Below are 27,475 nucleotides of genomic sequence, written 5' to 3'. Positions count from 1 at the left end.
AACTCATTATTGAAATTTATGTCACAAAATACATGAATAAATGCCGATATGTTATCAATAAGCATCATTAGCAAAGTCTGATTTTTCCTTAAAATACTGGAAATGTTTTTGTAACATTCATTGTAAAGAGATCATTCCAATTGTACGTACGAGGCAGATATCTTGAAGATAAGCACAACACAAACGGAAGCTTCCGGAACGCTACCGCAAAGCTTCTGTTGCACTTTTGTCGAATTGTTTTATGTTTCATAGTGATTCGTGTGCCGCACAAAGAGAGCGCTCGAGAGAGCAGAGAGCGTCAGATGAGAGGTGATAGGCTCTCTATACTCAAACATGCGACACATCCAGGAAGCGCTAGAAACGGGTACGAACGGCACTGTGCTTAGTCACCCTAATGACATCGCAAAATTGCGCCTCCGGGGAGGGCGGCGAACCCAGCTGCTAGGACGGGCAGAGCGACGAGGAATTGCGTTTTGCTGTCCAAAACGCAGATAAGCGGCTACTGCAGCCGACCCGCGGAGAGCTCGAGCCCGAGTGGGGTGGGGTGGGGGTACAGAATCGACGTCCGAATCGGTCGATTTTGTAGTGGGAGCCCTCCGTCCCCTGCCCATGTCTTGCCAAGGTCCACCAAGCGTACTAGTGAAACTGGTTCTGCAGTGTCGCGAGATCGCTGCAGGCGAACAGTAACGCGGTACCGCTTCAACCGGCAACATGGAGGACGGCACGTGGAAGGAAGCCGATCAGCTGTTCGCTGAGTACAAGTTTCGCGAAGCGTACGAGCTGCTAGTAGCAAGCAGGAAGCAGAAAACGGTAAGAATCCAAAGGACCGGTTAAGGGTGCGCGTAGCAGGCTTTAACTAACGGGGCCTTTCGTTTTCCAATTCTTCCGGGGGACATTTGAAGGACCCGGACTACGAAACGCTATGGCGGCTGTGTCGTGTGGTGTACTCGATGTCACGCGAGCTGACGGCCGACGAGCAGCTCGCCAAACAGCTGGCCGCACTCATATACGAGGGCTTCGAGTATGCGAAGGAGGCGCTCGCCCTACAGCCGGAAGCGGCCAAGTCGCACAAATACTACGCCATCTTTCTGGCGGAAAAGACCGGCATCGAGGGACTGAAGGAGCGTGTCCTGCAGCTCAGCACGATCCTGCGCCATCTGCGGCGCGCGACGGAGCTGGACAGTTCCGACCCGTTCGCTTGGTTTGTGCTCGGTCGCTTCTACCACAAGCTGGCCGGGCTGGCCTGGTTCCAGAAGAAGATGATCCACACCTTTACCAACGACATTCCGGAGGCGTCGTACGAGGACGCGCTCCGGTACTTTGAGCGGGCCGAGCAGCTGCAGCCCAACTTTTTCCCCCTCAACCATCTGATGCTGGGCGAGACGCACTGAAGCAGGCGAAAAAGGCTCGTCCGTTTCTTGAGCTAGCGGCCAATCAGACTGCACCACGGTGAGTTTTTGATGTTGTGCTTGTTGTACTTGCTTTGAAGGTCGCTAAGAATGATTTGCTAAATTTCATGGTCGTTCCAGCACGGCGGATGATCGTGAAGCGCAGCGCGAAGCGAAGGCACTGCTGAAAAAGCTGTAGATGACGTCTTGCACCCTCAATCTCAACCATGGCACACGGTCTCTCTCTTCCTCTCTTGCTTTAGGTCTATTTTGTTTCTTTGAACCCTCGCAATAAATAACAATAAAACAAAAAAACACATCCATTACCGATCTGCCGTACCTCAATCTGTTTGACCGTGTGGCACGACAACCTTATCGCAACCCGGAGCCGGAATGTAAATCAGACTTTTTGGGGAAAGAAACGGATGTTCCTGTTCGCGTTGTGCGTACGCGAAAACCTATTCTGGCTTGCGGTGGCCAATGGAAGATAAGAACTAAAACACAAAAGGTGATCAGTGCGCGTATGTTTTTGGTACGAGGGTGCGATAGTGTAATCGGTGATGCGCAGGGGATGGTTTTGTTGCTGCTGTTTTTGGTTGAATTTAGTGGCGCTCGATTTTGGTAGATAATTAAGCGTCTTGCCGGCAGTGATTGTCATAACAATTCACACTTGCTGCGGCGACACGTGGGGTCATTAAGGAGTGAGGCAACATTTTTCAATTAATGTGCGCCAGAGTGTTGACAGTAATGAGAAAACACGCACGCAAATGATTTATTTGTAATTATCTGTTTTTAAATTCATTTTTTTCTGTGATTGTTTACAGTTTTGGTGCAATCAAATTTGGTAGCAAAATGCATGCGCGTCATCAATGGTCGCTGCACGACCGTCAACTGCCGCATCGCAACCGAATTTTGAAAGTTGGTGCTGAAACATTTCACGTTAGTATCGCTAGCGTAAGATAGGTGGCGCCACCAGTCGCATGAAACCGCGTTAGCTCGTAGTTACACGTGCCATTTCGATTAGGTGTACTGGAAGTGTTGTGACGGGTTGTAAAAAGATGAACGAAGTGATGCGAAAAGATGAAAAGATAGAGTCATAATAGTGATATTTGAAATTTACATTAAACATGACTGCGCATTCTCACTCATGTAATTTTTTTTTACATTTCATCATATTATTAATCATTTCCATAAAATGTTCTGCTTTCTTCATAAAAATCATGTATAAATATCATGTATTTAATTTGATACTCTGAAAAACTGCCACGAATTGTTGTATACAGTCTTTCCCCGAGTTACGCGAAAAATGCGTTCCAGAGGCATTCGCCTAACTCGGATTTTTGCGTAAGTCGAATATCACGTTTTACAGCCAAAATTTACTTGATTAACCATATTTGACATTTGATTGAATCTAGTTCATTTGTATAATTTATTACTTATTTGAAGAAATTGGTGTAGAAAATTCGGTTATTTCTGTTATTTTTTGTTATTTTGTGAGTATATTTCCTTTAAAATTGATAGACATTGTACTGATTTGACATTTGAACTGTCAAAAATAAAAACTCGTGTGACTCGAGTGTCGCGTAACTCGGGGAAAGACTGTATAGCTAAAAGATTAATTTCGCATTGTTAAAAATAACACATGTGTGCTGTTACATCGTAATTTATATTTTAATTGGTAGTTGTTTTATAACAGTGTTGATATAAGACTTCCATAAATCTTTTTAAATCTTTATGTTTGTCTTACCTGTCTAATGTTGCCCGTATTGCTTCAAATGCCCATTTTGCACCATGTTCCCCTACAAATATTTTGTAAAAATCTTGGACAAAACCTCGTAGTGAATACAATAACGAAAAATAAAAAAATACTGACAAGTTATTTTTGGAATACCATTATTTTTAATCAAACGTGATTTGATACAAAATTGAACAATCATATCATATTATTATTTTAACATTTGCAATCTCTTTTGCTTTTTTGTTATTCTATTATGATACTACCAAACGATAATAAATGAAAGTTTTTTTTTATATAGATACTATTATTTTCATAATTTTGCAACATTTATCCAACTATTTATGCTATAGAAGACATATAATGTAAAATTACCCAAATCAAAAACAAAACATTCCAATACTTTTCCGCGCAACAAAAACATGCCACCAATCTGTAGGGGGTTTTCGCAAGGGCCACCACGTTCCCGCCTATCAACACCATCAGCGTGAGACGTACGGTGTGTGCATTCGGCTCGATCAGTCCGTCTCTTTCACGCTCCCTCAAAACACAACGCGTCGGGCAGGGAAAATCTGCCTTCGGCTACGCCGCTCGCTGCGCACATCGTGGCCCAAAAGTGTGGACGGGGCAGACAGAAACGAAAACCCACATCCAACAGCACACGGCGCGCTCGGCAGCACGCTCAATCTTGTTTTGCGCGTTACAAAGCGAACACAGCGTGTGTTTTTCCTCCGTGTCACTCACCGCTGCTGAAAACGCGCCATAAAAATTGTGTGCAGCACACTCGGTGCAAACTTTTGTTTTTTGTGTGGAAACGCTTTCCTTGTCGAGTGGGTAAAATTGTTAAAATTATAAAAATAAAACTGTACTTTGTGCCACCATTTCACGCGATTTCCGATCATTTGGAGACAGTTCAGTGTGAGTTTAGCAGGAATTAGCAGTATTTTTGTTGGTTCCTTCGGTTATCCTTGTGAGGAGAGAAAAAGAGTGTTTATTCCCGCCAAGAGATCAATTGCACGAGTCCTTTATAATCCGAAATTGTTAGCGGAAATGTGAAAGATAGTTCGTACCGTGAGGCAACGTGGTTTTAGACCAGTTAAGTGGAAAAAAGGATCGCGTAGGACGCTATCGAAAGAATTATTGCGTATTGCGTTACAACGCGTCAATTGTAGCATTGAAGTCGCATATTCTTAGGAAGCTAACGGTATATGGCGCAATTCAAAACCACTATTACATGAGAAAGACTTTTTTTATTTTTAAATTTCCTAATATTACTTCAAATTACTTTTTTAAATTTGTCCCACTAAATAAGCAGTTAAAAGATTAAATAAAATTTAAAATTTCTCAGAAGCCCAGTTCGTTAGCTCCTTGCATCAGGTCTCAAATCACAAGACAAAAGAACAATCGAATTCTACGAAACCAGTTGGCCGACTGATCGAAGCAACCATCGAACCTTGCCGTTGTGTGTCATCCTAATAACAACTCAAATATCAATTCGTTTCGTACCCATATTTTTCCAGGAAGAATCCAAGCAGACCGTGTTTTGTGATAAGTGTTTGAAAAGGAAGATTAAAGTGATTAGAAGAAAGAAGCCCCTCAGAGAGAACTGAAATTCAAATTTTGCTTCCAAGTCGAGCGGCTGGCTCGTGTGAACGTGTGTATGTGTGTATGTTTGTGCTTGGCTTCTGTGGCCTGTATGATATAGGCTTGCTTGAGCCACTTTGGTCTGCTTGTGCCTGGTGAACAACCTCGATCGAACCGTGGTGCGTGGTGTGTGGTGCATTAGAGAGATAGCTGAAGAAAAGCAAAGGAAAAGCCCATCATCCTCCTCACGCCCGCGCGCTGTTTGTGTGTGCGTGCGTGTGTGTGTGTGTGTTTTGGTCGGTCATACAGAAGGGGAAAGCGAGGAAAATTACTTACCCCTCGCGCCGTCGGGTTGAGCCAGCAATCGCAGCAGCATCGGATTCAGCTACAATTCCACTTGGCAGGAACGGTTCCGGAATTGAGAAGAAGAAATCAGGTAATGCACCATTATACTCATCCAAAACCGACAAGAAACTCCCACCCCTGCCTTCCCCACACACAGCCAAAGAGAGAAAGAGAGCCAACCTGTGTGTGCAGTGTGGTTAATAACAATAATAATGCCCACAACACCATAATTGCGCCCCAGGAGAGTGCGCTTCTGGGCAGTTGCGGAAAGGAAGCGCCAAACCAAGCCAAAAAACTCGGCGTTTGCGATGCCTTCTTCTACCCCCGAACAAAACAGGAACAACCAACATTAGCTTCGAGCATTATCCCACTTCTTCCCCACCCGGCCCCACCTCTGGATCGGTGGGGTTTGTTGGGGGTCGGCACGAATTTCCTGATTCGGACATAACTGGAATTGTTTTTTCATAAAAATCAACCTCCCTGCGGATCATTTTCGGGGTTTGCTTGTTGGATTCTTTAGACCAGCGCCCCCAAAAGAAAATGCTAATTGCTGCTGAAAAGCAGACGCATCCCCGCTGCGGTCCGACCGACCAGATGCTGGCCAGCTCACTCGTGGATACAGTTAATGCGTGTGCGTTGCCGGCAGCTGAGCGCTGCCCTTTTGCCCAAGCCTCTCCCACAGGCTGCACATATTTCACACGTACGCATGGTTCGGTTGTATTATGTTTCATCAGTTTCCTAATATCATCTACCCGGGCCATCGGGCGGCGCGCGTTCACAAATCGGGAAACAACCCTCGGCAATACAATGTGTACATGTTAATATCCCCGTACACCGCCACCACCACCACCACCCCCCTCCGTAGTTGTTGTGTGCAGCGTTGGGGTGAACGGAAACAGCGCGGCGCATCAGCGCGAGCATTACCGCCGGCGTGCGTACGGGAAGTTGCACCGTGCGCGTCGTCCTGTACGCGTCTAACTCTGTGTGTGTGTGTGTGTGTGTGTGTGTGTGTGTGTGTGTGTGTGTGTGATTGTGTGTATTTTCGAGAATTGTTCCTCGAGGATCTCGTTTGTCGATGCCCCCTTCTGATTTTCTGCTCTCTGCAGCGGGCAACAGTAGGCCGTGTGTTTGAATCGTTCCTGCCTGCCTGCCTGCCTGACGGGATAAAACAAGAAGAGAGGGTCCTTGTACTTGCTATACACACACACACACACACGGACGCACGTTTGGTGCGGTTGTGTGTGTGCGTGTGCACACATTTGTGTGTTGGTTAGATCGAGCACCGGAGGGGGAAACACACATTTTTGTGACAAAGGGCTCAGCGCGGTGGCGGCTGTGTGTGTGTGTGTGTGTGTAGTGTGCTGTTCCACCAATCGGGTACGCGTTTTTCAATACTCCGAGGTGGGAAGCGGTGGCAACAGAATACTGCTGGGGTGTGTGTGATTCGGCCTGAAAGGACTCTGAAAGGACCGGAATCGGTCCCCGTGACAGACGGGTTGATTAGGAAGAGAGCGCCCGGAGTAATGAATTTTATTCGAACCAACTGGCGGACGAGATTTGGATGACGTGTGTGTTTGGAATGTGTATAGATTGCGCATATTGTTGTGCAAGGCATTTGAAGATGCTTTTTTTTAATAAGGGTTTTGAGTTTTTAATACAATCTTTTAATTACTACAACATGCAACAATTTTGGACTAAAGTTATAATGCCTTTTTGTGATTTTGGTGTTACAGGAACATACATATTCTTTTCATTTATGTTTATTCTTTATGAGTTTTGCTATTGTTCATATTCTATTTTTTCGTGGTTGCTAAGTGTCTCTCTTATCATTTTATCCTTTATTGAACTGAACCACAGTTCTAAGTAGAGAATGTTTCTTTGTTCATTTTATTTGTGTCTCTCTTTTACGGATAGTAGGATTTCCTAGAACATATTGACACTTTATAAAGATTCTTCAAATGTTTTCGACATTTGTTCAAATAGTCAGACAAATCCCAAATATTATTCAATCTGTTCGAAGGATTATAGCCTTTTTTACAAATTTTGTTCAAATTATTTGATTGAAAATGTTAAAAGAGCGTCAATGAATGGTGAAAGTTCTTTGAAATATGTGTCATTAAGTAGTCAGGCGAGTTAAAACCATTTTTGCGTACATTAATATTAATATGCCGCATCTTTCCATAACATCGCCCAGTACCTAGCAGAGCTAAGGTACTATAGCAAGGTACACAGTAACGACTGTGGTCATCGAAATTGAAAATCTTTTGATAGGGGCTCTACATCAATGCAGCAATTGACTGCTTAAAATCGAATCAGAGCTAATTGTCGTGCCAAACTTACGAATACACCTCAACGCGTTCCGGTCCTATTCAAGTTTTCCATTATCTTCTTCTTCTTCATTAGGCACAACACATAACCTTTGTCGGTCAAGTCTGTACACCACCACTTGACCACTAACTTAGTGGGGCTTGGGCTTTCAGGGATTTATTGATTACCCATAGCAGGGTTCTACGTATTGGTGGGTACTACGGTCCTTATTCGGGACATGAACCCATGACGGACATGTTGTTCAAGTCGTGCTTGTTGACAACTGTACCACGAGCCCGACCCAAGAATCGGTTGTCCATTACTAACCCGATTAAAAATGACCCAATCATCAATAAGTTACGAACGGTTTCGTACCAAGATTGAAGATAGTTGTTGATACAAAATGTGTCTATTTGAGTCGCAAATCCTCATAAAATGTACAAATTTCACAAATGGATTGCATCACAGCATGTTGTGGTTTTTTAGTTCATAAAAACCGTATCTGAAATCGTTCGTTGTCTATAGTTATTGTAAGAAAATGTTGAAGTCTCATCTATTGAAGTTGTGTGTTCATTGCATTCACACACACACACACACACACCTTCACTGTAGGACGAGAGAGAATAGTTTTGAACACTCAACAAAGAGCAAGGCAAATTTCGCCTACACAAAAACCACACTTAACCTCTTCCGTTTTGGCGGAAATCAAACCCATCCATCTTGGAACGCTTAGGCATATAGAGTGAAGAGATTTCTAATTGTAAACCGTTAGGCACCACCATTCCGTGCGGAAATCAAACGCCAAATCGACGCGCAAGTTTCGCACACCGGCTACGCTGTAGAAGAGGGTTCGGGCTCGATTAAGTCGTTCGATGACTTGACCTCTCACACCTGCCAAAATCACTCACTGCTCCGTGGCCTGGAGGGGGGGGGGGGGGGGGGGGGGGGGAGAAGCGTACAGCGCATAAAAGGCAAACGTTTTCGATGCGTTTATCGCCAATCCAATCGCGCAAGTGATCATCAAACGAACGTGTTACGGACTGATCGTGTTGGAGTTCTTCTTGGCCCGTGTGGTGGCTTTGGAGCTTTGCTGCCTTCTGGAGCCGCAACGAAGCTCGCAACGAGACGAAGAAAGTGCACACGCGGCCGCGGCCAGAAAATCTGGCCACTAGCTGGCCGGTGTCGGTCGGTCATTATCGGTCGTTTTGGTAGCGAAACACATAAACACCACAACCCCGCCAGTAGGAATAGTATTGTGGCCCTTGCGCGCTCTGGAGATAGACACAAAGGGGTGGAAAAACTACCGCTGCTTTCGAGCGGAGCTCTGGCCGGCTGTGGGTTGCTGCTCGCTGGTGTAGCTTAACAGCCCGTTGGATGCCGGGTTGGCGATCCGAACAACCCGAACGGTATACACACACGTGGTGTGTTGTGCGTTTCGCGTTTTGTACGCATGAAGCGCTTGATGATTCACGCGCATCTTTCTCTCTCTCTCTCTCTCTCTCTCTCTCTCTCTCTCTCCCTCTCTCTCTCTTATTTTTCCGCCCAACTAGCAGATGGGCAAGCTCTACTAACGGAGGTTAGTAAAACAAGTTAAGCAAAAAAAAAACGAATCAAACCAAAAGAGCCAAAGCGATCGTGTGCAAGAGCCAGCGTCTATATGTGTGTGTTCAAATAGGAGCAAACGGACCATTCCCCCTTCCCTTAACGTTTTTTTTCTGGTGTGGTTAGTTCGCCCCGAGAGCCAGCCCAGCGAGACCCAACGCCTGTTTGTGGGCTCCACTTATGACTCTGGTCGATGATTAACAAATTATTTTCAACCGTTCGTTTTTTTTCGCTCGTTCGTTCGTTCTCTCACTGCCGCCAGTTGGTTACTTTTCGACCCGCTTAATGTACTTGCTGCCGGCAATAATAATGTGTGGGGCGGAGGGTGAGTGGAGGATACCCATTTGCTATTTGATTTGGGATTTTATTGGGGGTGCGTTGATGCGGAGGGTGAAGATTGAAACTTTTGGGCTTCCGCGCAAAAAAAAATGGAACAATAAAAAAATAATATCGTGCAATGTGTGTGTGTGTGTGTGTGTGCCGGTGCGCAGGTGTTGAGGGCAACAGTTTCCGTCGCGCTCTTTCCCTCCAGCGGCCAATTGGAAATGGAAATGCCATTATCGGTCGGATTGAGGTTACATGCAGCTTAGTGTGGCTGTGTGCGGCTTTCCTTTCCTTCTGGGCGCTGATTGATGGAGATAGCAAAAGGTGCTTGAAAGAGACTTTCAAAACTCCATTTTCTTATCACTCAGCCTAACGCTGGTGGTCGATAATGCTATCATTAATCGAACAATTTGAAGCAAATGTTGTGTCTTGTGTGAAATTTAAATGTAGAGAGTCTCAAGTTTCTGCACAAACAAAATGAAACGCTAAGCTCTGAAACCGGTCCGATACACTGGGTTTCACACAAGATAATCCACGTGTCCTCCATTCTACGAACGGAGCTGATCCCGTTTAGCTGGGGTGTCGATAGCGATAAGAGCCAGCGAAAAGGGAAAACAAAACACAGTGAAAAGCCAAGGAAAGTGGCAAGAGTTAGCTAGCGGCCCAACCGCGATCGTAAATCTTGATCGTCCGGAAAACAGCTAATGTGAGGAAAATTGGCACAGAAATCACACTGCCCGGGGGTGGCAGGCCTCGGTTTGCTTCGTGTTGCCCGCGGCAAAACAAACACCTCCTCGGGCGCTGGCGGGCTAATTAGTTGAGCTAAGACGATTAGATCACGCACCTGTTTGCGCTGTGCTCACCTTTATCGTTTGTGTTGGAGCGATGGAGAAGGTCACTATTTTTTACACTTTCGGGTGTGATCATTTTCCTTTTATTTTTGGGGCTTTTGGACGTTTTGGGTTTGGTGCAAAATTGAGGTTTTGTGTGTGCTTGTATGTAAAAATGCAAAGCGCAGTACGATCATGTGGCAGCCGTGCCGTTAGTATGTTAGCGCATCAACACAGCAAACCACTGCTATTGCTACACATGTGTGCGAGCTGTGTGTGTGTGTGTGTGTGGTACGTATACGAGAGTGAATAGATTGATCGTTTGGAGGGAAGGCAAAACAACAACAACAAAAAATAAAGGGAAACGGTTCCGAAATAGGGAGCAAACAAAAAAACAACAACCGACGGATGTACGAGCAAAACCAGCCAACCGAGGCACTGGGCCGCGCATCGAGAGCATTTTATTCTGTTTTTCTTATGTCGTATGTGTGTGTGTGTTTGTGTGTCTATATGTGTGTGTGCGCTGTTTGTTATTACTATCGCTCCTACACGCAAACGCCCGGCGTGCGCGAACGAGCGCGCGTGCCTGACGGTGCTCGCGCTCGATCTTCATTGCGCACACACGCACAGACTAAACGGTCCCAGTATGATCGTATGTGGCCTGGGCCGCCGGGTTGCCGATTGTGCGAACCCTTTTTTTTCGCTTCAGACACAGTTCCAGAGGCTTTTCCCCAGTGTCAGGGAGCGCGCGCGCCCGGTTCCGTTTCGGGTCAATCAGTCAACGGCCCGTCCGGGGTGTGTATGCGCTGCATTACGGAAGTGCCACTGAACCTCGTCGTGCGTTTTTCCTGCGCAGCCCAATTCGTGATGGCGTTGTGATGGCCAGAGGAGAGAGGATGGCAGTTGGAGGGGTTTGACGTGTGCCCAGCCCTGGGTATCGTACCGTGATGCCGCTACGGTACGGACCTGTTGACCGGTTCAAGCTCCTCTTGCACTCTTACCGCAGGGTGGTGGTGAAATTTAGAAATTTGTTGTGGTGGAAAATTAATTCCATAGTTTTTACGCATTTGGTTTTTGGAGGAGCGCGCGCTCGGCGCTGTGTAATAGTAATGCGATGGAATAGTCCGAATTTCAGCGAGTGTGCTCTCAAGCGTCCAGCAGTTCCTCATTGCCACCATCCGCGGGCCTGTACTGTGTAAGGTTGAGGTAGTAAGCTATTAATTGCCCAACTGCCATCATATGTGTGCCATCATCGGTGTAACAAGCGGCGAGTGTTAGGCTGCGGTATCACTGCCGGTATTAACAATTTCTAATGAGTGTGGCGGCTCCCCCTTCTACACTTTGGTGGGTGTTTTGGTTTGGTGAACCCTGCGTAACGCACCAAAAACGCGTTGTAAACAGCTGTAGCGACCGCCAGCAAGTGGATTGGTAATGGTTTATATTGCTTTATTGTACGATTGGTACGATTCGAATTCCACCGTGTGAGTGAGGTAAGAACAGTCCAGTAATGCGTACGCGGTAGTAGCTCGTGTACGTTACTGACAGGCGAGTGATGTCCTACAGCCTGTCCATATTACGCTCTGATAACACTTTGATGGTTGGATCGTTGGATTGTTGTTTGGTTGGTTGCAAAAGCTGCAACAAAATGGAATGTGTTGGTTAAGAAGAATTAATATGTGTCATCACGCCATGGCTCGTTTCGTTGCTAAGCGTACGATCATTTGCCCAGCTGTTACAGATGCGCGATCCTTACAATCATGGGTTTTGTGAGCAAGATGTTCGTGTACATTCCTGTGTCTTGTTTTGAGGATATATTTTGGTGTACACTGAGTCATTTGCATAGAGTTAGGTCACGAATCGCAACGATGAGTCAATCATTAAGCAGTCGTTGCAGGCTGTCTTTTTGTAATAGTTGGCACGGTTTCCCGAATTTCTGTGACATCCACAAAATCAAAACACGAAAGTGTGACTTTGTGCGACTCGCGAAAGTATGATGATTACAAATTAATGAAGATATCTTAACGTGTGCTGAGAATACTCAAATATCCTTATATCCGTCATCTTTGGTGAATTCCAACTCCAACGACCCAACGCAACTTTGTTGTATTAATTCACTCGGTGGAATAAGGTCTCTCAAAGACTTCGAATGTAACTTGAAGTCGTTAAAATAACATTGTTAAAACAACAACACTTTAATTACTATCTGAGAATAGGTGAGAAAACATATAAAAACTTATTTTAGGGATAGTTTTTTGGAGATAGTTTTTAGGGATAGAATACATCAATATTCTGGGAAATCCTTAATGACATCATCTCCCCAATTCTCGGAGATTTCGATGAGGTTGGATGGCTTATAACTCTGAGAGAGTTAAGTGTCGTGGAAAACTTCCTTGAAGTCAAATTGAAATAAGTAACTTCAAGATATCAAAACTAAAAATGTTAAATGTAATAATTGAGAACACACTATCATTGAAATAATTGGTGCATTCTCCCTAATGAGTGTCCTACTGAAGTATCTTAGCTAGTCCTGATGAAGTATGATAGTTTGTGACCTGATGAAGTATGATAGTTTTTATTCTTCTTCTTTGGCACAACAACCGTTGTTGGTCAAGGCCTGCCCATACCCAATAGTGAAGTGAGATTAGTTCTCAGTGACTTATTGTTGCTATAGCAGGATAGTCAGTCCTCGTATTGGGGAACAGTCTATTCGGGGCTTGAACCCATGAGTGGCATTTTGTTAAGTCGTGCGAGTTGACGACTGTACCACCAGACCGGCCCATAAGAAGTATGATAGTTGACTTAGAATAAATGAAAACTCCTCCTTTTTAGATAAATTGGTGAATCCTGGGAAATCTTCAATGTCCACAATCCTCGGACAAGTCCAACTTTAGGCTCTCTGCTTGTCAAAGCTCCTCAAAGTTTTCATCAATGCTTCAAATGATGTTTTAAATTTCACGTATTACTTGTGAAGAATTGAATATAAGGTTCTATTACAATGATATTTATTCTTAACACGAGGCACACGAAGCTCATAATCGTCACGAATGACCAAAGCAGGGATTTATAGTAACCGACATCCGAGCACAGTGAAGGTTCCTTGTTTTTAGAATAAAATTGATTAACTGCGTGTGTCGTGTTTTTCACACACTCCAATAAAATTCACGTTTAATTGATTCATATTTTTGTACCTTTCTTCATCCTCGTACTCTCGACGGTCGACAAAAGGAGGTCGTGTGCTGGTGCTGATGGCTGGCCTTTTGTCTTCGTTTTAAAGGGCACAAAGCGGACAAGCAGAAGGTGAACACACGGCTTTCTGTCTTTCTTTCTCCCTCTCTGTCTCTCGCTCTCTCTATCGCTCTCTCGCTCTCTTTCGCACTTTCTCTCTGCCTCGTATCGTTCGTATAAATGGGGAGAACGCGAAAGAATTCGACCGTTTTCTGTACAGTCGCGCGCGTCCTTTTTTTTTCAAGGGTGTAAGAATGTTGATCCTTATGCTCTCTCTGTGTGTGTGTCTGTGTGATTATTTAGGTAAGGGTGTGTTTGTACGAAATATGGAACGTGAGCGGGCCCGGTTTGCCAAAATCGTTGTTTGCAAGAGGGTCCATATATCTTCACCAGAAGTTTTGGTTCAGCCGTTTGGTCGGTTTTTTGGTTTGCTCTGTCGCTTTCCCTACGATTTATCCCTACAGATCCCTCTGCCAAAAACTAATCACAAGCGGCACGAATTGTAATGGCAGCCGGATGCGACGGTGGAACAGAAGAGTGAACGGAGTGCTAGAAAGAAGCGAACGTGTGTACAGGATATTGACCCTCCCCGGGTGGGAGGAATCTGGTAGGAAACGAATCATTCATCCCCTAGCACAAAAGGGGGTTTGTTGCATGACTGTGAGCTACGCTCGTAGCCGGGGATTTTCCTTTCTACCGCTCTTTTTTACAATGCGCGCCCCGTATGCAATCCGATTCGATATCGATGGTGTGTCCTGGTGTAAAGTTATATTGTAAGGAGATATTTAGCAACGGCGGCACGATGCGTTTCCCATCGGGCATTCTCACACACACAGACACACCAACGAGCGCACATTTCAAATGGCGCAACATAAAATAAAACGTTGCGCCTTGGGTATGAACGGTGACCGTGAGTGTGGTGTAAATATTTTCCATTAATTTACGCATAATTTTAATAGTCCGTTTCGCTTTCGCTCCTGTATGTAAAGGGCAAACGGGACGGTGTTGTGTATTGTCATTTAGGCCGGCAATGAGGGCGGTAAGGTCGGCTACCTTATCCCATCTGTTTTCTTTTCCTTGCCTTCCCAACTGACGGCTCATCCGGCTGCTTGTTCTGCATCGCGCAACACAGGACAAGGGTCCTTCGCTGGTGCTAATCATTAATTCATCCTGCAAAGTGTGTACTTGCACCGACGCCTCAGGGGCTTGGAGCACTTTGTACCGAGCGTCCGTTAGTTTTCATTTTGTCTCAATGTGTGTGTGTGTGTTTGTGTGTGCGCCCGTGTGTACTCGCGTATCCTGGGCAAACAACCGCTGCGGACGAAAAGGGAACGAACTGTTCGCGGATCACAGAAGACAGCACGTTTATGTGGTTGCGGCGTTCTTTAAGCAGTTTAATCTGTGTTGTTTCTCGCCTTACAGCAAGAATGCACGGGCCAAGACCGAATGCGATGGAGAAAGCGAGAGAGAGAGAGAAAGAACGCAAGAGGCTGCGCGTGAAGATGAAAGACAGCTGGGAGTTTGAAGATTCACGGTCTCTGTGCGTGCAGCGTCACTGCTGCAGCCTCGGCTTGGTCCGTTGTAACGGCGTTCGCTCTTCCCCAAAGGTCTTGGATTTTTTTTTGTTGTTGTTGTGTCCGTACACTTTGTTGCGATTTTATTGCAGTTTTAAATAGCTTTCTTGATGTGTTTTTTGTTGCTGTTGTTCTGCGTTCTGCTGCATGCTAGCCTTCGGTTTGTACAGATTTGAGGCAGCAGCAGGCCGTTTTACAAGAGCACGAAAGCGAAAGTGGGAATATAGAACAAATGAAATCAAATCCCACGAGAAATTTTGCAAGACACACACACACGTATACAAAAGCGGAGTGGATGGAAGCAGTAATATACTTTTGTTTACTTCTGCCAAGATTACCTCTTGCGAGCAGAGTTTATTAAGTTTCTATCGATTGGAGTACTGTTTTTTGAGGCATCATCATAATGTTCTTGGAGGGATTTTGGTATGGGATGTTGTTAAACGTCGGAGTAACATGGAGACGATTTAGAGCCTCTTCTTTCTGAGACAACCATTGTTTTAATGCGGAACAAAAACGTTTCATTTAAAACATTCAAATAGTTTCATGTGCTGCGACAACAATTAGCCATTCCCATCTGGATACCGATATGCTCTGCTGAAAAAAAATGACACGCACATGTGGCATAAATTCACACCCCGAAGTTTAAAGACCCCCGTTGGACGATATCATTCCATGCCGAGCGGGCCGAGCCTAATCAAATGCACGCTCGCGCACCCGGGTCGCCCGGTTAAGAATTTCCTGAGGTCTCCTGCAACGACCTCTTTCGGACGGAGCGACTCAGCCTGGGCACCGGTTATTATGATAATGTTATGGGGTTGCTGTACTGGCAGTTAGTTCACACGACGCCTGGGTCCTAGCGTACCTTCCTGGTGCTGCTGCTGCTGGTGCTGTTGTTGCGTGCCGTAGAGGTTCCCCCACGTCGACTGTCGGCGATCACGTACTGCGATGACACACACAGAGATCTACCATTAAAAAGTGGTAGATTGGAACGTGCGATAGAGGACTAAATAGAGCGAGAGGTACATTCACACACACAAAAAAAAAACCCATATCACCATCTGTTGCAAGCGTTATGATCACCGTGATCGGGCTCACAGCAGCTCCTCAGCAGTCCGTAGGTAAACTGTTAGTTTTTGTCTCCTTGGATACGGTTTCGTTACGGTGGTAGTTAGGATAGTTTCCTGTCGCTGTTACTACGGTGTGCGTGTTTTGAGGCTCCGGAAGGACATGTGGTTTATCGACCGATCGAGTGCAGTCATCCCTGCAGAGCTGGCAAGCATTGCTGGGTTCGTCGTCTGCTATCTTCGGCATGGCACGGGGGTCATGATCCTTTCCTTTTTTCTCTTTTTTTGTGTTTTTTTTTTTACTGGCTCAGTCTGCCCGTCTGTCTGTCGTCATAAATATTGGGTGAACGTATGCGTTACCGTGTGCCTTTGGGAGGGCCGAGCTCTGGGAGCAATAGGGACATCACCATCCAGCAAACATCTGTTTTTTTGAAGGCAGCAGAAGTGAGAGCGATATTAGAAGAGTCAGCAGGAGACGGTAACACAAGGAACTTCGTAAAAGGGCCCCGAGGTAAGCTGTCGCTGCTGCTACTGCTGTATGTGGGCCGTGTGTCATAACGTTCAGAGTTTTTGTTGTTTAACTTCATTTGTGTAAGTGTGTGTGTGTTTTCAATTGGCATGGAATATTATGCTCTTGGCATGGGTACGTAAGAGCATTGATAGAGAAAAAAAGGTTTGTCGCTTGTAGGTTACATGCTGCATGCTTGAGCGAATGCGGTTCGTAATGGATCACACAGAAGGATAAGGCAGCAACAACAAGGAAGGGCTAAGGTGGAGTGTGGTTACTCGTGTTTGACAGTTTGACGTCCGCGTAGCTCACGTACGAGCTTGTGGGGCGTAACGCTCACTAGTTCTATTGTTATTGGAACGGATTTTTTTAAAAACACCCTCTCCCGGAGCGTTGAGTAGGTTTCATTATGAAGCTGGTTGTTGTTGCTGCTGCTTTTTGCCCCCTTCTGCCTAACTAACACACCAATACCAAGGCGCTCGTTGTGCTTTACCGATACACACAATCGTTGTGCGATCGCACCCATTCATGCTGCAATATGCAACAGCGAGCTGTCTGCTCTCGACAACCCTTTGCGTCCCTTTAACCTTCCACCACGGCGCATAACAATCAACCCATACACGCGACTTGGTTGATTTGCGATTTACTGTGCTTTATTCATTCGCATACATATTCGCTTTTACGAGACGCACAGAGAGTGCTGTGCTTGAGTTTGAAAAAATCGAACATTTCATTAAAATGGGATAAATCATTGCTCGCGCACACAGCGTCATTTGAATGGTCTCGCTCATTGTGCCCGGAGGGCAATTTGTGCATTGTTTTACCTTCGTGCTATTGCAACCTGGGGGGGATGGCGAGTGCATACGGGGGTACATTAAAGGGAGCAGTAGTAGCAGCAGTTTGGTTGCGAACAATTCGGGGCGTTGGTGGTGTGTGCTCGTCCGATCGAAGCGGAACGTTATGGAGTCTGTTTTTTGCTGCCTTGTTCATTTTCCCCGGCTAGGTACGGAAGCATGGGCGGACGGAGGGCTGGGCTAATGTTTCATGTTCGCTTTTAAGCCTGCCCCTCCCCCGCCTGCTCGCCCTAGACACGGAAGGAAGTATGGTTTGTGGAGGAAGCAAAGTAGGAGCGTAGAAACGAACGGTAGCACATGTGTTCTGTTTGGTAACCAACGGCCAGGGTTGTCCAACTGTTGTCTTTGGTGCCATATTTGTTTTATTATAATTATGTGTTTCCAGAGGTCGATGACAGTTGCATACAAAAGTGGTATGATATGAGTTATATTGTTGAAAATAATTATCAACTAAAAAGGCAAGACCCTATTTCGCTGAGTCCGGAGAAATGACATTCTACTGACTTTCTAAATTGACATTTTATGTCATTTGGGGCTACGAATGACTCTTAGTATCCATAGTTTATTTTGCAGCTGTTATACACTCTTCAGCTTATATTTGTTAATATAGCCAATAGCTTTGCCAAATTGTCGATTTTGAAGGGGTTTGACCTTACCGGGGACACGCTCCGAGCGGAATACTCGGAGGCACTCGGTTATACTCGAGTCATGTTCGATGGTTGCAAACAGATTAGCTGATCATCAGTGTTTTAAGGACTATTCATCATAGTTTTATTGAATCTTTGATTGAAGAGAAATTATAAAATAATGGAAAATTCACTACGTTAAAAATAGCAATCAGTCCACTATTGTAAAAGAAAGCAATATAATCGATTTAGTTGTAAAATAATGTTCGTATTGAAACTAATTTTGGCCTCATTGACCTTTGACCTACATCAATAATCTATTTTAAAGTTTATTTGTTCAACCATTTTTAAAGGAAATAATTTATATTTTTATTTGATACTACACACTAGTACAGATGTGTAGAGAATATTATGATTATTTGTGTTGTTCGATTGTTTTTTTTTTGCATTTGTGCAAATGCGCTAGTGTTGTGCAAGTTTGACAACCCTGCTTGAAAGCATGCTGATTCCATCCGCACATTTTTTTAAGACCGCGTGTGTATGTATTTGCCATCTGCTCTGGTGTGTTGGTGAGTGTATATTTACGATCGTATCGGTGTGTGCACACACGGAGGATTTTATGGCTTGCTTTATTATCGCTCTCGCTCTCTCTCTCACACCGCTTTATGCCGCACCTCGATCATACGTGAAGATCCCGTTTGATCGACAGGAAAATGTGTGCAAGACTTGTGCTTCCAAATAATAAAACCTCACACGATCATCAACCCTTTCTCCCCCTTGCTCTCAACCTATTGGGTTATACGGGCTTACACTGCTAATTATTGCGGGATTTAAGGTGGCTTTGCCCTCCTAGCCCCTCCAACCGACGGAAAGAGTTCGCTGGGCGCACAGAGCGAGAGTGTTTAATATCCACACCTGGAACTTTATGCTCGCTGATAATGATAAAAATCAAAGTAACACGAACCTCACCCCTACCGCCCATTGGAAGCACTGCATCATAAATCGCACCACCGAGGCGCATTCTGTTCGAACCGGACCGTTGGGGCTCGGTGGCACGCGTAACATTGGCACTCTCCGACCACTGGCATTAATGGCTTTTCCTTTTTTCGAATTTTGGACGCGCAAAGAAATGGTTTCGGGGCCGGTCGGTTGGCTGAACCCACTGTGTGTGGCGGTGGTGGTGGCGGCAGCTCTGTTTCGCGCGCGCGCTTACGCTGGTGCTTTACGGTGCTCCGGGGCTACTCTGTATGCACATACATTTGGCTTCCCCCGATGGTAATTACTGGCCTTTCGTTCACCTTGTCGCGACCACCATCCGGGGCATCGGTCGAAATGGGGGAAGAGAGTGAGAAGCAAAAGACAGAGGCAGAGAAGCACCAGGGTGGGGATATTTGGGCGAGTTAGAAGTTCGAGCCACACGGTGTGTGTCGCGTCACCGCGTGTTTTCATTTTGTTGGTATCGGAATGTGTTTATGACGAATGCATGGGCAGCTGGAAAGGAGCCCCACAACACCTACAATCGGTCCCAAAAACAGAAAATAACAATAGAAACACATACACACAGCACAAGAGAAACACTCAAATTTAAGAGCTAGGTTGGTTTGAATTTCTCCACAAAAAAAGGAAATTGGAGCTGATTTTCGATCCATAAAGCTTTGTGCCAGCCTGCCATTGTGAAAATCAAAGTTAGCGGTGTGGATTGGGGAAAATCGGATCCTTTCAAAGGGAATTACTAGACCTGGGAGGGTGGAAAATGCTTGAAGAGCTTACGAGAGACGGTAAGGCTCTTGTCGTAGTGAGAACCAATGTAAGAGGTGCGAGAGAGCATGCTTGGCGATTGATTTGATTAACACGTGTTCGTAAGGGTCACCGTTTTCGGTGTGATGTTGTGTGTACGGTGTGTTTGGAGGTTTATTGGGTGAGATTGTACGAACTTTCGGAAGTCATGGTGTGATAATTGGGTAGGTTTTTTTTGTGATTGTATTTGGGGCGTGTGTAAATGTTGTTTACCTTGCTGTAGGTGCACCTCAGGTGGATTTGGTAGCAATTTAGGGTTATGAATCTAGTAAATATTGGATTTTATATGTTCTTTTTTAAAAGTAAAGGCCCGCTAGCATATGAGATACTTCAAAGTTCTTTGTTTATACAATGCTATTTTGTGCATTTTGAATATTGTTTCACCTAAATGGCCAAAAATGATATATTTTTCAAGTAATCTACTTTTATTTTTCTTTCTTTATTAGCTTTGTATGTGTTGTCATTCATTTTTAATAGTTTATTGTTTAAGTTTAATTTGTTTTCTTCATATGTTTTGGTGGTGTAATACCATTTTGATATGTTAAATATGAATTACCAAATCGTTTTGTTGATCATTGTTTATCTGGAGTAATTTATCATTTTTTTAATTTTATGTTACACTTACATGTCTTTACTTGAGAGTTACACGAATACACATAGGACCTCATCTAGATGAAACAGAAAAATAAGCTCTAAAATCATCCTAAAATCGTAATAATTTAATTCGTTGTAGAATAAGCTAAACCAACTCTTAAAAACATTTGATAAGAACAAGAGAATTATTATTATGATGTTTAAGTATGAAATAGTTAATATAAACTTAACAACTTAATGATAAAATTGTCATTTTGTTTAATATGGATTAACTACATTAAATTCGAAACAAATATCGTCAACAATATCACCTCGAACACAGTAAACCGTATCGTATCACTAACGGCGACTATAAAAGTAACTACTTTTTTGCGATCCATCTGACTCCCTTGCTTTGGCTACCCACATTTATTAACAACAAAGTATAGCCAGGAAGGTATGGTCGCCGGTATCGATTCGATGGCTTTATTACGCGATCCCGTGGGCCGGGTGGGCTCTCTTTGGGGAGCCCTCGAGCAAGAAGACGAGCATCATCAGCACCATCGCTCTTCGCCACTTCGGAACAAAAAGAAGGAGTTGCACTCGTCAGCATTAGGCCTTTGCGTCTCCCCCCCACGAGCGGTTCACCGAACAGCTGAGAGTGTCGAGCGTGAAAAGCGTCCCACGTTCGTAACGGAACAGCACGCCGGGGGTTGGAAGCTGGCTTTTCTTCCGAGCGTGCGCGCGCTCGTATCCTTCCGGTCGCTTGCTCCTTTGTATTCGGTCACTTGTCGTTTGTCGTGCAAGTGCACCAGCGGGTTCAAGATGGTTGGTTGGGAAGGGGGTTTGGGGGAGGTATAGGAGGAGAAGAGGTGTGATTCTCCCACTTTCTGCTACGATGAAAGGCAGCGAGAATGAAAGGGGGGAAAAGAGAAGTAGGCACTTCAAGGATATATTTGCTGAACGGTGCAAGTTGCAGCACGAAGTTGGAGCGCTCGAGTGAAAGCGCCACACCGCGCCCGGGATCAGAATATCGATTGGTCGTGCTTTTTGTCTTGCTTTTTTTTCCCGCCCCCATTGAGGACACACCGTTGTAAGCGTGCAAGCACACCGAATGGATGCTGTCGTGGCTTCTGCTCTGCCCGCCCGATGATGATGATGGTGCTTGAAAACAGAAGAACTGCTCATTCAACATATTGTCAAGAGGAAATTGAATAATTCGACGCAAGGTTTTTCCTCCTGGTGCCCGTGCCACTGCCCGTGCGGTTGCTGTGGAAATTACAAAAGAAATTCATTCCGATTGCGAAGGGAGGGGTGAGGACCGGGCGGTGATGTATACAATCAAAGGAAAGTGAAGTCGCATGATTCATGATCCCCGGTTCTTGGGCGCTCTTGATTCCGTTTCATAAAAGTCGTACGTCGTTCTTCAAAAGCAGCATGAAGAGCTTAAACCAGAATCTGGAATCCCCTGGGCGGGTCACCCTGATGAAGGTGGAAAAAGGGGTCACTCGGAGAGAGAGAGAGAGAGCGAAATGTTTACGTCTGCTGGATATGTATTGGTTTGGTTCGGTTTTATTTGCTTGCCGATTGCGCCGAGGGTGACTTTTCGCCCGTGTCGGTGTGCCAAACCCACACCCATCCACCCAAACCACCCATTCGTAGGTCGGACTCATTCGCGGTGAACTTCTGTGGCACACCGAAAACCCCATTTTAGACTCACACAGAGAGAAGAAATCTCCAAACATAATAAAAGACGAGTGTGTTGGATTTGTGAGGCGAAATTACAAAAAAAAAGGAAAATTGAAGAAAATCGAGACGGCAGTTGAATGAAATCCGCTCTCGCTTGAATGTGCAGCTTGCAGATGGGGGTGTGTGTGTTTTTGGGATTCCATGAGTGCAATGGCTTTTCACTGGCACTGCGGGCATGAGTTGAGTGATGGGGGGGAAAAACCTGCTGGGACTGGCAAAAAGACTTTGGACTTTTCCGACCGGCCGGGAAGTGGATTTCTCTGCGTTTTATGATCCTGCCTTTGTTTTGTGAATATTTTTCCCACCCTCTTTCCCTCTTTCACCACGCAAAAGACTGGGTCGGGCGCGAAAGCTGCGAATAATTTTCTCGTTAAAGATTTTCCAAAAAATAACCATTTTTCTTTGCTCTGCGTGTGCTTCTCCCCACACAGCGCGCCCCGGGCTTACTCAGTCATCATTCGGTCATTTGAATTGTTTGCCTTTTCGCTGTCGTTGTTCGCCGTGGTAGACTGGCATACACGCGGGTGTGTTTGTGTGTGTTTGTGTGTGACGGGTTTTATGAGAGGGTGGGGTCGGGCGTTGGGCAACACGTGTTCTCAGACATGCGGTTTTGCTCGCATGTCTCGAGCTCTGGCTGGCAGGAAGGAAGAAGTTCTGCGTGGCCCAAAATCCGAAGGTGGGATTTCTTTGTGTAAAAATAGGTCTCGAAGCGGAGGGGGGGGGGATAAGCCACGGGTCTTCGTTTTGGGAGCTGTGGTGTGCTGCTGTGTTTGGACGGGTAATGCACACAAACACAGGGAACGAAACAAAACAAAGCTGTGATGATTTGATGAGAACGTACTGAAAGTGCATTTATTAATTGAATATTTTTATCTTACATAAAATTCCTGATTTTGACAGTTGTGGTAACTTCTTTTTTTTAACAGTAAGTTAAACCCTTGAATGCTCAAGCAGTGAAAAATATGAATATTGTTTTGGAAATATAAATAAAATAATTTCATACTTATGAATCTAAAATATTAAATTAATATACAAAAAGATAAAACAGATTATTTATTGCTTACTGGAAACAGTGTTTGCCTAATTTTGAATCTTATAAGATCTCGTTAGAAATTACTTTTATAATTTATTAAAAGAAGTAAACGCTTTATTGCTCACCCTAAGCATTAATCAGACACTCGCGACAGAGACACCTTTATCTGTTTGGAAACGTTTCCTTTGTATATCGTTCCCAACTCAGACTGTTGTACCTTACCGGGAAAAGTTTCGCGAGAATTGAATTATTATCAAATTAACTCAAGAAAACCCCACTTTTTCTCACCGTGACTCACGGAAATATAGAAAGTTTTACGTTTATCCCAAATAGCACATGCAAAAAAAAAAGAACACCCGTCCCGTCGTCTGATAATCGGAAGATAAACTCTTGAAACATGGCCAAAACGTATCTGACGGCAGGGTGGAGAAAAGGGACACAGGCACAGGCGCTTAATTAGGCATTTGTATGCGAAAGTGCATCGAACGCGCGGGGATGTGAAGGAGCAGCATGGAAAGAAGGTTCTTCAGTGTTTAAAGGAAGGTTCGTGGCGCAACTGTCGCCAACAACGCCAGTATAATGATATTTTGAAGAGATACCTTTTTTGTGTGTTGTTGCTGCTCGTCTCAGCGTACTCTCGTACCCCCGTACCGGAGGAACCATTCTCACGGTGCAGTAAATTACCGCACGTTTCCTTTCTCTAGTGTACCAGCATACACAAAAAATTGGGAAGATTCACAGTGGCAGCTTGCGTTTTTGTGGAGAAGGAACAGAAGCTGCCACACTCGATTGAATAGCCATCGAAAAAAAAGCGGTCCTTTTTTGTTGAAGTTTCCGATCGACAAGATACGTCAGGCTGTTGCGGTTTACGCTGCCAGCCAGCCAGCCAGGAAGCACGGTTTTAAATTTCATGCGCCCGGCTTCTTCCTTCTCCAAGGGTTTGCATCGTAAATTGATAAACCTCTTAGACGTCGTGTTGTGGGGGTCGTGTGTTGTGATGGTGTGAGAAACAAACCAGCGATTTTATTACGCGCTAACCACCGTCGCCTGTCGGTGCTTGCTCAGTGCGCTGGAAGGGCGGGAGAGCGAAGGTTGTCCTTCCGGTTCCGGTAGTATCCTTTCCGCTGTGGGCAAGTCCCCCCCCCCTTCATTGATAGAGGGAAGAGAGAAATTCACACAAAGAGGGGGAAAAAAGGCATAAAGAACAACATGCAATCGTGTGTGAAGGTTGATAACAGTGTGTGCCAGAATAGTGAGGGAATAGTGGTTGGGCGCCGAGCGAGCAAAACCCCCTCCTGTGTTCCTGTTCCGGTAAAAGGTGCATTAAATACGGACTGGCGAGAATAACGCCACAACCTTCTCCCCGTGTGTGTTATAATGATGTTCGGTATTGTGGGGACCCCCTTTGTTGAGGTTTGCTACTGTTTTCCCCCCTTGCGTGGGGAGAGAGCGAGGTTAATATTTGATAACGCACGACTTCCCGCTTCCCCGACCCGGGACGGAGGGGTTTTTTTGTTGCCCGTCGTTCCCCGCAAAGGTGTTCCCAGGTGCCACGGGAATATGTTGGGTATATTATTTGTCAGATTTTTCCCGTCATCAACGTGTGTGTGTGTGTGTGAGTGAGGTGGGAATCGATGGCATGTCCCTTCGATCGAACCTGAATTTTGTAAGGACAAATTCACAACACAATGCACAGACCGTGGGGAGAGAGAGAGAGAGGTTCATCCGCACGACGCAAATCGAATTAATGGAGTGCATAAAGGTCCTGATAAAGTGAGTGTGTGAGGCCTACGGGCACGGAAAGAATCATAAAAACAGCGCCCCTCTGAACCCGGGCTGGCTGGCGAAACAGCGGCAAGAACAGAACGGCCCGTGGGCCGGAAAGGTGGATAACGTTTTGTGGAGAATAACCGCCCGGATAGAGGTTAGCTTCGACCGATCGGCTTTGTTCTACAAATAATAAAATGGAAGGGAAATTCGAGGGAAAGGGCGATGGAGTAAGCTGATCCGATGCTGATTAATCGACAGAACGTGTGGTGTGTGGCTCTGTTCATATTGGTACACACGTTCCCGGCACATAGTTAGAACGCTCTGTGTGGGTCTCACTCTATATCTCTCTCTCTCGCTCTGATGTTCCGTTTTCCAATGTTCCTTTTTTTCATACCCTCCATCAAAAAGGTGACGTGAGGTTTCTGCGTGGCTATAATATCCTGACAGCTGTTTCTCCCTCGGGTTGAGGTTGAGGATTAGTTTTCTTCTTCTTCTTCTTCTTCTGAGTCCAAGGGTAAATGACCCAATTCGCACTGTAAACGACGCTCGACCCGGTAAAGAAGAGGGTCCCTTTAAATCGCCGACTGACTGAGCCTGAACTGACTCGTGGGCAATTCCCTGCGATGAGGCATTGGGTTTTTTTTGGGTTCTTCTCTCTATCGCACCAAAACAAAAGGTGTACTGTACTGTCAAACCCCCACTGTACTTCAGAAGACAAGACGTAACGCACGAGCCACAAAGAAAAGGATGGGTAAGGGTGATGTGGTGGAAGAACCCTGCTAAATGCTGGCCGGACCCGGGCTAGAAACATCTGGTGTCTGGGCTTTCGGGGCATCCAATTCTTGTTCGGCACCCTTTTTCGGGGTTTTCGGAAGACATTTAAACCTCGAAGGAATCCTTTTAAAGACTCTCCTTCCTTACTTGTTTTCTCTTTTCCTGTTCGGGCTGCCATTATTGCTGCTGTTGCTGTTTCGGAGGTCCTCTCGACTTAGATGCTCCAGTTTAACGCGTTTCAACTTCAAAAAAGGAAAGGAAACAGTGAGCGTAAATTGTTCTCCTTTTGGATGAAAGGAAGAAATTAACCTCCCCACGCGAGGCCCGCCTGTACGATCCTAACATGCATGTAATTCTTGAAATCGTTGCCCTACGTGCACACATACACATTGACCCACACACACACACACATACACACCTGGAAGTGCCGCCGTCCCCGTCTTGATATGCAACGCGCGCGCATTTAGAATGTGTGTGTTTGTAACCTTGGCCAGACTCGGTATGTGGCTTGGGCCTGTGTAGGCTAGTACATTGACACAAAGGACGAATGTGGGGCGAAAGGGGGAAGTAAAAAGACGGAAATGGCGAGGTGAAACTACCAGGCCAAAGCTAAGTCTCCCACCACAAGCCCCGGAGGGAAATGGTGGAATCAGGGGCACATGGAGTGAACAACAAAAAAAAAAAACACGAATGAAACTCAGGGAAAAAAGGTGACGTGGTGTGTACACGAAAGCTCTCACAACTACACCGAAACATCGAGACACACACACATACACATACACACAATTATCCTAACGCGTCGAGTTGTTTATTACCGGTTGATGTTTGATTTTTGTGCTTCGTGCTTCGTGCTCTCCTTCTTCGCTGTTGTTCTATCTCCTTCGCCACTTACGCCGTTTGTTGATTGTTGATATTGGGGTGCGCTTTGCGCTTTTTGTCTTTGTTTTGCTGACGTTTGGAAGCCTGAGTTGTTGGAGAGTAAAAAAAAACGAACCCCTACGAGAAGAGAGATAGAGGAGTGCGGCGTACACGAATGAAAGGATTTTGGCGGCGAAACTGCACACACATGCAACGCGCTGGGACTGGGTCGTAAATTGTGAACGGAAATCGGAACCGTGTTTGTGTCATAAAATATTGTTCCGATCGTGTAGCGTTGTGTATGCATACACACACACACACGTACACATTGAAAGGTGGTGCGGTATGCATCAGGGGAGAGTGAGAGCGAGCAACAGCAGCTGCACCCAGCACGGCGGTGGTAAGTGGTCGCAGTGCAACATGCAGTTGAATGGCTCATAAAAGTTGCAAGGGCAGCCCATTCGCCCGGCTGACGTTGACGTGGAGCAGCGCTATTGGACAGTGTGAGGGTTGAAGCATAATGCATGCATGCACATTTTACGAAAATGATACCGTATGATTATATTTTCTAGGAAAATGTGAAGTAAATCGTTTGCATGCTATCATCATCAGCACCATTGCTTCCTTGCGGTTTGGTGTGTGTATGTGTGTGTAACAGCATTGAAGAGGGGGTTGTTGTATTTTTTGTGTGTGTCCTTTTTGCATTCTATTATTGACACATGTAAGGGACAAGCTTTATAGCACCAAACCACCGATAGAAGGTGTAAAGAATACGTACGTAGAGATTCATTGCATTTTTATTTCCAGTAGGAACTCAATCAGAATTCGTTGCAGGATCTTCGTTTATCTGCATAAATTATCCCAAATCCATATTCAACCCCCCACATTGGTACGTGTGTCGCAGTCAAACGGAATAGGGCGCAATTTGGCGAAAGGGAGTCAGAATTTGTGAAGT

At 45.4% G+C, this 27,475-nt stretch overlaps 2 protein-coding genes across 4 annotated transcripts in view; both read left to right on the top strand.

The window, feature by feature from the left end:
* The first annotated feature begins 563 nt into the window (after positions 1-563).
* On the top strand, positions 564-1,718 carry LOC120959294 (regulator of microtubule dynamics protein 1-like). Its single transcript, XM_040382582.2, has 3 exons — positions 564-810; positions 903-1,449; positions 1,530-1,718. The coding sequence occupies exons 1-2, from the start codon at positions 712-714 to the stop codon at positions 1,389-1,391; spliced, it is 588 nt and encodes a 195-aa protein (XP_040238516.2). The 5' UTR covers positions 564-711; the 3' UTR covers positions 1,392-1,449; positions 1,530-1,718.
* Positions 1,719-3,717: 1,999 nt separating this feature from the next.
* LOC120956303 (RNA-binding protein 24-B-like) overlaps positions 3,718-27,475 on the top strand; it is a 48,194-nt gene continuing 24,436 nt past the window's right edge. Inside the window, exons 1-2 of one of the 3 annotated variants that reach the window (XM_049610689.1) lie at positions 3,718-3,953; positions 4,644-5,143. The gene's annotated coding sequence lies outside the window, so the exon portion shown is untranslated. Of the gene's footprint in view, positions 3,958-3,985; positions 4,042-4,643; positions 5,144-27,475 lie in introns of those variants that run through there. The other 2 variants (XM_049610690.1, XM_049610691.1) reach the window with 2 other exon arrangements.

This window comes from Anopheles coluzzii, chromosome 3 (genome assembly GCF_943734685.1).
Source record: "Anopheles coluzzii chromosome 3, AcolN3, whole genome shotgun sequence".
NCBI classification, from domain to species: Eukaryota; Metazoa; Arthropoda; class Insecta; order Diptera; family Culicidae; genus Anopheles; species Anopheles coluzzii.
Note: the sequence above shows the minus strand (reverse complement) of the source record. Positions and strands in the feature narration are given on the sequence as shown.